At 37.0% G+C, this 8,868-nt stretch overlaps 2 protein-coding genes across 3 annotated transcripts in view; both read right to left on the reverse strand.

Annotated features, from left to right (window-relative positions):
* Positions 1-582: 582 nt before the first annotated feature.
* On the reverse strand, positions 583-7,178 carry LOC107058997 (putative disease resistance protein RGA1). Its single transcript, XM_015305334.1, has 4 exons — positions 3,302-7,178; positions 2,994-3,056; positions 2,774-2,889; positions 583-999 (listed from the first exon to the last, which is right to left on the reverse strand). Exons 1-2 carry the CDS (start codon positions 7,020-7,022, stop codon positions 3,049-3,051), a joined length of 3,729 nt encoding a protein of 1,242 aa, XP_015160820.1. The 5' UTR covers positions 7,023-7,178; the 3' UTR covers positions 583-999; positions 2,774-2,889; positions 2,994-3,048.
* A 434-nt stretch (positions 7,179-7,612) lies between these two features.
* LOC102600247 (aspartic proteinase-like protein 2) overlaps positions 7,613-8,868 on the reverse strand; it is an 8,580-nt gene continuing 7,324 nt past the window's right edge. The window contains exons 9-10 of one of the 2 annotated variants that reach the window (XM_006367187.2): positions 8,312-8,383; positions 7,613-8,158 (exon numbers count right to left, since the gene is read on the reverse strand). In XM_006367187.2, the coding sequence (XP_006367249.1) occupies positions 7,950-8,158; positions 8,312-8,383 (281 nt within the window). In that variant the 3' untranslated portion in view covers positions 7,613-7,949. The remainder of the gene's footprint in view (positions 8,159-8,311; positions 8,384-8,868) is intronic. The other variant, XM_006367186.2, reaches the window with a different exon arrangement.

Raw genomic sequence — 8,868 nt, forward strand, 5'->3', positions numbered from 1 at the left:
TTAAAGTTTTCTCTGTGGCAGGTTCTTTGTTTTGTTCTAGTTATAAATGAACAATACAAAATAATATTTGAGTTCAGGAGAATTTGTCGGCCATGGTGATGATATCTTGAGAAGAAGAGAGTAGATTAGCTATTGTTGGAATGAAATTGTACGATGAAATTCTTGAATCATAAAGGAGGAGACATAATTGAGTGATAAATATGGGAGGGGAGAATTAAGAGATAGTGGTTGATTTGGAGTGAAAGAGTCAATTAAGCAGATAATTAATCAATCCTAGTTTTAAGATATGTGGGTATCTAATAATCTAATTGTATCTTCAAATAATATATTAATATATGGTATAAAATATTAAAAGTGGTAATATATGTAATTGTTTGAAAGTAAAGATAATATTAGTATATATAGTAGTGATGTATGTCTAATAAGGTAATTTATCCAAAAAAGATTCCTGCTAAAATGACTATGGAAGTACTGGACTTTCCCTTTCAAAACAATACATAGAAATATGCAGGAAATGTTGATTTGGAACACATGTTTTATATTTAATCCATCATAGTATGCACTAACATAAGCCAAGATAAATTTCGAAAGGAAAACAGAGATACATTAAAGAAGCTATCAACTAGACAATGATACAACAGTTAAGCGAATATAAACTGTTTGCTGGAAGTTAGGTCCATGTCCCCTTCTGCTTTTGCAACTTTTTGGATGTTACAGACGTGGTAGGGGTCAAACCTAACCCCACACAACGTTAAAAAAATAATTAAAAAACTGTTTGCTGGAGACAAAATCTCTATATACAAGAAAAGGCAAGTGTAGCATGTACACAATGCACGAAAGTCCTCAGCTGACAGATCTTAGTCCAGAATTTTCCACATACAGAATAGTATCTCAATTCCAGTTCCAGCCAAATGCAAATGAATTTACGAAATGCAATTTTCCTTGACAATCATGACTATGAAACTTCATAGTCTTTTTTCCATGCCGTTGTTCAACCATCTGAAACACAAGGGGAAAAAAGTCAGTTTTGGCACACAGTTCTTTCTTGGGAAATGGAGACGCGGGTCATTACAAGTAACCACTAAAAAGACGCTCTAGCAAAGGAAGGCGCTAAAATGGATCAAATCAACTCTTTTTTGTGCATGGAAGTTCCTCCGGTGTTTGTATCCAGCAAACTAGAAGCAGACAAAGAAGGAACTCCATTTGTTAGACTATCTAAGATATCTTTTGCAAGCAACTCATGTAATAGTACTAGTAATAGTATGCCCTCTGTAATTAACTCATGTAATAGTACTAGTAATAGTATGCCCTCTGTAATTAACTCATGTAATAGTACTAGTAATAGTATGCCCTCTGTAATTAACTCATGTAATAGTACTAGTAATAGTATGCCCTCTGTAATTAACTCATGTAATAGTACTAGTAATAGTATGCCCTCTGTAATTAACTCATGTAATAGTACTAGTAATAGTATGCCCTCTGTAATTAACTCATGTAATAGTACTAGTAATAGTATGCCCTCTGTAATTAACTCATGTAATAGTACTAGTAATAGTATGCCCTCTGTAATTAACTCATGTAATAGTACTAGTAATAGTATGCCCTCTGTAATTAACTCATGTAATAGTACTAGTAATAGTATGCCCTCTGTAATTAACTCATGTAATAGTACTAGTAATAGTATGCCCTCTGTAATTAACTCATGTAATAGTACTAGTAATAGTATGCCCTCTGTAATTAACTCATGTAATAGTACTAGTAATAGTATGCCCTCTGTAATTAACTCATGTAATAGTACTAGTAATAGTATGCCCTCTGTAATTAACTCATGTAATAGTACTAGTAATAGTATGCCCTCTGTAATTAACTCATGTAATAGTACTAGTAATAGTATGCCCCTTCCTCAGAACACCAATAGTAGGTGTCCTGTTTTGCCACTTGCTGGTAACAATGTAACGATGCATATTACATAACATATATATTACTCTGTTTTCAACCAAAAAAAAAAAAAAAACCACTAAAAAGAGAAATTTTAGGAGAAAACAAGACCTAATCAGCTTGTGCAATCACCGTCCCCAAAGGCACCAATGTAAACAATGTTCCGATAAGTCCCATGAAAATTAAAGAAAATACTATTGAAGAGTGAAGACCGTCAACAAAATTTGGAAAAGCCTCTACTATCAACTGAAGTCACATTTTTTACCAAAATGAAATCTGTCTTGCATCTAAGGCTTATGATGAAATGGCTTTGTTACCTATACTATTTCACCAGATAGTCGATAATAAAATTGTCTTGCAGAAGGTCGTTTTCCCCCCTCTATGTTTCACCTTCTCTTATGCAAAAGAAACTGATTGTGTCAACCATGATAAGCCAATGTTTTGTCAATCAAATACTTCATTTTCCTCAAGAGAAAGAGAAATTGTCTTTATCCAGAGTCGAATTTGCTGAATGAATGCTCTCAAATTAAGAGCTCTTCCATTAAATTAGAAGTTGCCACTTACACCCCTAAATATCTGTAATATCTATAAAAATATGCTACATTTATCCCTGATATCTCCTACATGTGGAAAGCAATTGACACAGTAATTACACAAATATTTAGAGCTATTACATAGATATGTACAACTATTAGTATCTGTCCAACATGCTAACACACTATACCCAATATCGAAGAGCATTATAATATTTGAGGATTAAAAGATACTCTTTTGCTGCACGATTAACAAAAGAAACTATGGGATCTAGGAGATTAATAACTGGGAAGAAGCTTACATGGAGATGTTTGGTCCAATGAGAGTAGAGAATCCTTAAACCAAATGGATGAACGTCCCTCATGGTGCTAGAAACGCAACCAAGCTTACATTGCATGCATACAAAACACAGCCAACCTAGTTAAACAGTACAATAATGACCAGTGAAAAGAAGCGACAAATTTGTTATAGCATTCCTCTACCAAGTCTAAATGAAAATTTTAGCCAGCCTGATTACCAACCATAAATTTTGACTTGATATACCACAGCTAGCAACGTTCCAGCATGACATTTGATCTAGTTACCTATGAGAAGGAACATATTACATTATTAAAGGACGGGAATGTATATATTCCTCTTTTGATGACGATAAGAAGAAGAAGAAGAACAGTTAGTTTCAAGTGAGTGATAAAAAAATCTGCAATTCTTCAGTACCATAACATGTATTAGTTTGGGGAATGAAAAGTTTGTTAAAAAGAAGGAGAGTAACTCGTGGAAAAGAAAGAACAAAAAAATCGACTCAGAAACTGAAAGAGGAACAGAGACTTACTTAAGTCCTGAATTATGCTTTCACCTACTTTAATTTTTGGAATATGGGAAATGTTGGACCACTGGGAGTTTGAGCCAATCCGATTGGTGCAACTTTCTTCTAACTTTGGGCAGCCTTCAATTTTCAGGTACCGTAATTTGGTGAGGCGTTGCATGGCATCTCCGGATGGCAGATGCTCTAGTTTCTCGCATTTCTGTAAAACTAACTCCTGCAAAGAAACAAGGTTGCCAAGCCCATACAACAGAGTTTCTAACAATGGACAATCCTGTATCTGGAGATGCCGTAATTTGAGCATGGCAATTGAGAAGTCCAGATGTTGTAGCCGTTTGCACCTCACTAACGTTAATCTTTCAAGAGAAGCAAGGTTGTCAAATTTATGAGGAAGAGCCTCGATTCCGAATCCATATATTTGGATCTCTGTTAGGTCAGAGAGTTGCATAAGCTGATAGGGCAGAGAATCCCAGTGCAAATGTCCTACCACACACAAAAAACGAAGGGACAACAGCTGCTGAATGCCATTGAAAATCAATTGGAATGCCTCAAAATCCACCATCTCTGAGAAAGGACCAATTTCCAAATGCCGTAACCCAGTGAGACGGTAAAGGTCCCCTGCGGGTACACTAATCAATTTGGGACATTCTGATAGATACACATCAAAAAGTAAAGGCATTTCCCCCACACGTATAGGGAAGGAAACTAAGTTGTTACAGTAGCAGACCATCAAAGATTCCAGAGACCGACAATGCTCTAGCATCCCATTTGGTAAACTGGTCAATCCATCACAGTTCCATAACTGAAAACTTTGGAGGGAAGTCAAATAATTCTCTCCACTGGGAACAGGAAAGGAACTGAAATTGGTGCAGCGGTAAATCTTTAAGCTCTTAAGAGAACGGAGACTGTATAAGCTTTGTGGCAATTCACGAAACTCTCCACAGTCTGAGACCAATAGGTGTTGAAGAGAAACCTTGTTGCGTAGCATCTCATCTGGAAAACAAGTGAGCTCTTTCACATCATAAACACTAAGCTTTACGAGAGATGTCAATTTACTGCACAAGTTCAACAATGGCATTTCACTGTCAACTCTTTCAATTCTTAATTCACGGAGGATTTCAAATTGACTTGGAGTAATTTTTAACAATGGACAGCTACTAATCCTCAACTTCTCAAGCAGAGGAAACATTCTTACTCCAATTTCATCTCCCTTCCACTCAATAAGGCTAGACATATCCTTCAATACTAGTTCAGTCAATGATGGGAACACTTGGACATTGCTGCTTGATCCAATGTTGTTACCATCAATACCATAAAAAGTAGTTCCGATGCATTCAACCTTATGTAACCCTAATAGCTCAAGATGCCGAAGCAATTTCAGTTGGCCAAGCCATGGAATTTCTTTGCATCTTTTGCAACCACTTAATTTCAACTTGACCAAATTTGGTAGAGATTCTTCTCTGAACCATGAAGGAAATCTAGTACCTAAATAGTTCTTGACTTCTAAGGTTTTCAAGTTAGTATGCGGTTGAAGACCATCCAACACATGCTCAACAATGGTTTCACAGCCTTCTGGTTCATCGTGGAACCACACATATGCCAGCTTGTAGATAATCGATTTCTCTTGTAAATATGCTGTTCGAGCTTCTTCAATACTACAGACCAATTCCAGCTCATTGATCGTCAATTCACCTCTAAGGTTCTTCAAACAACCTAATTCTCCTATTCGACGCCCTTTCTCTAACCCCACATTGAAATACTGCAGGGTCTGAAGACAAGTCAATTGTCCCATGTTAAGTGGCAACTGAGATCGAGAATAGCAGTAAATGTGTCTCAAACTTATCATATTTCCCATCTCATATGGAAGTTCCTTGAGTGAATAGCAGTCATTGACTCTAAATGTTTGCAAATTGTAGAGCTTGCAAATGGAGTTGGGCAAGGCTGTGATCTTAGTGTTGGAGAGATCAAGATATCTCAAGTATATTAGCTTGCCGATTTTGGCTGGCAGCTCCTTGATTCCTGAACTGGACAAATTTAAAACTCTCAAGAACTTAAAGCTCAACAGCATATCTTCCGATATATGATTGCTTCTCCAGAACAGTGTGTACAAACGTCCTGGCTCATTTATCTTATCTATTTGATCACTTGGTGAGTCCCATCCAAAGTATCGTGCATGAGAAAGATTTTCTCCACCATCGCCCTTTGGATCAATTAGTTTAGATTTTAAGATATCTCCAGCCAAATCATGCACAAGATCGTGCATCTTACAGTGTGTTATATTGTTATGCTCATCTAGCTTAACATCTTGCAGCAAGGAATTCCGCAACAAGAGTTGAAAGAACTTGTTCCCGATGTCCTCCATCACGGTGGTCTCTTGACATGGATGAAGAAAGCCTTCTGCCATCCAGAGTTGGATCAGTTGGTCCTTTTCAAACTCAAGGTCTTTTGGAAACATTGCAAAGTAAGCAAAGCATTTTTTCAGATGTGGATATGGTAGATAATCATAGCTGAGTTTTAGGATTTTCTTTATGCTATTTTCTCCATTACCATCTTCACCTGCAACAAGGGGGTTTCCATCAAGAATTGCCTGCCATTCATGTTTTTCCTTACTGCGTAAGAGGCCTCCCAATACACTTGCAGCCAACGGTAGACCTTGACACATTTTAACAATCCTGTTGCCCATGCTTGCTAATTCCTCTGGAATTTCCCCATCAACAAACGCTCTTTGTTTGAAAATGGACCGACAATGATCTTCTGCTAGTTTTTCCAACTTATGAGGACCTACTGCTGCTACTGTGGACGCCACCTGTTCCATACGAGTAGTCACGAGAATGAAGTTTCCCCGGGAAGTATTTATTCCTCTCAAGGTATCCACAAACTCATTCCACAATGTAGAGTCAACACGCCAGAAATCATCCAGGACAAGCAAATACTTCCTTCCTGCCAGTTCATCTCGGAGCTTCATGACAATTATATCTCTGCTCTGGACCTTAACTTTCCTCTCTGTCAATGATTCGAGGATCAGTTCAAGAAAGCTCTTAGTCTCCGACATTTCAGGTAGACACAGCCAAACTCTCTTTTCAAAGGTTTGCTTGATGTGTTCATCATTGTAAATTCTCTTTGCGACAGTTGTTTTCCCTAAACCTCCCATACCCACTATTGGAATGGTTGACAGAACAACATCCTCTCTCATGGTCAATATCTTCTCCTTTATTTCAGCAACATCTTTGTCTCTACCAACAACATCCAAAGCAACCACTACAGAATCTGTTTCTCGAATTAGTAGTATTTGCCGAGGAGGAACCATCAATGATTGGAGACCAAGGTCTTTGGCTAACTTATTGATAGCCGTCAACTCTTCATTGATGTTGTTGATTTTTTGAGACATTTTGCTCTTAAAAGCTGTATGAGAAAAGAAATCACTGACCTTTTTCATTGGATTGTTTCGAATCTTCACTTGTCTTTTGAGAGATTCATACCTGAATTCGTCAAACACATTATCAGCATTTTCAGCAACTCTCTCAAGCATCTTGAGCCATTTTTCCACAGCCTGATCTTCGACTTGTCGTCTTTCAGCATCATGAATGAAAGCTTGGATCAAGGATACATTTTTTGTCAGCATTTCGAGATTTTTCTTGCAGTTCCTTAAACTTTTGACCTCCTCAATAGTGGGAGAAAGCAACTTGTCAAGCAAAACTTGAGCAGTAGCACCAATTACAGGATCGGCCATTATTGTGTTTGCTCCTTCACAAAATGTTCTTCCTCTGTACCAAAGTCTTCTTTACCTAAATAAAGACAATAATTCATACTTCACAATAATTAAAACAGTGAAGAAAATGGTTGGTTGTGATGATTCCAGAGACACATCTATCTCTGAAAACACAAACATAGAGTCAACACTTCTTATTTTTGTTTGGAAAATATAGTTTACAAATAAAAATGAAATATTGAAAATCATTCAACTTAGTTAAATTGATAATAAATCCTTTAATTTTTTTATCACCTTTATATTCGAGAGGGGTTTAGCTGTTTTCCTATATTGTCTTCTTTTGATTTCACTTGTGTTTAGGTTATCGCATTATTTTGTGGTTGTTAATATGTTGTACTCAAGCCAAGGAACATCTGGAAACAGTCTCCTTACCACCACGAGATAGGGGAATGGTCTACATACAATCTATCCTCCCCAAACCCCACTTATGAAATTTCGCAAGGTATGTTGTTGTTGGTGTTTATATTATTCTCTGAAAAATTAGTCACGGCATTTTCTGCTGTGTCTACTGGGCAAATATTTCTCCAAGCGTAGAACGTAAAAATCAAATAGCAAACAGATTCTTACACTCTGCAAATTACAATTAAAAATCCTCATCGCGAGGGAAAAAAACGCAATAACATTCTCAGCATTGTGTGTTACATGACGAACAAGACAAATGGAAATTACAAAGCACGAATGACTAATTGACTACAACAGTGAATCGCTATTACATCGTTATAATGTTATACACAAACTATTGTTCTGTAAGAACCCAATCTTCTGGCATTTTACCTCTACAACTTGGCCATTAGAAGCAAGAACTGAAAAAAGAATTGACTTGCTTCCAACAAAATCTTCATAATCCTTCCAACTGTGCTCTATTGATATTATAATTAGCAGAGTATATCAAATATCAAGGAAAACGACGAGAAGCATTGAAGTCAAGCTACACAAGTAGGAACCGATCATCAGCTCCCAGAAAAGTAAAAGAAGAGCATTAGTTCTAGCTAGTGGCAGATTGAAGGGAACACTTCTTGGTGAACTGCTAACATATTGTCCAGCATTCATGAATTCATCCTTGCCCGAGGTTATAGACACATTCACGGGTGATGAGCCTATAACAAAAGCATTTTATATAAGTGAATGACATCAGAGCTCCCTCCTTATAGAGAATTGGTAGGGTGTATACATTCATCAACGATCTCTAAGCAAGGAGGCAGTATGGAGACGTAAGCAATGAGAATCGAATCTTAAAAGATGGTACTTACAATCATATTCTGCCCATCCAATTCTTTGTCGGGCCAAGTCATATACAATGATCTTATCTTTAAGAACAAGATCTGTAAAAGAAGAGAAAGAGAAGTGAGTGTCAAGTAGATTCAATCGTTACTCTAGATTCTATATAGTCTGGCAGTAATGACGCAAGCAATGCAATTAGGGGTAGTTTAGTTGTGGTATTGAAGCAAATAATCCCAACATAAAATTCCTCATAAGATAATACAGTGTTCGGTTGGTCAAAGTGATCACCGGACAATTGATTTATAGTTTGTAGTAACCACCACATAATAAGTGCTTAAGTATTAATCATTGCATAAACAATATATCCTTGCATTATAATCCCCATATAACTAGTAAGTGAACCAAACAACCCCCTAGGGAACCAGCAAAGATACATATTGTACGACAAAACTACATCATGACATCAATATTTCCACTCCAAGTCACATAGAACATATGACTCCTATAACCACTTGATCGTCTCACTTTTACCTAGCATGAGATCATATATCAAGGACACCCAATCCCTCCCCCCTCCCCCACCAAC

This window comes from Solanum tuberosum, unplaced genomic scaffold (genome assembly GCF_000226075.1).
Source record: "Solanum tuberosum cultivar DM 1-3 516 R44 unplaced genomic scaffold, SolTub_3.0 scf00736, whole genome shotgun sequence".
NCBI classification, from domain to species: domain Eukaryota; kingdom Viridiplantae; phylum Streptophyta; class Magnoliopsida; order Solanales; family Solanaceae; genus Solanum; species Solanum tuberosum.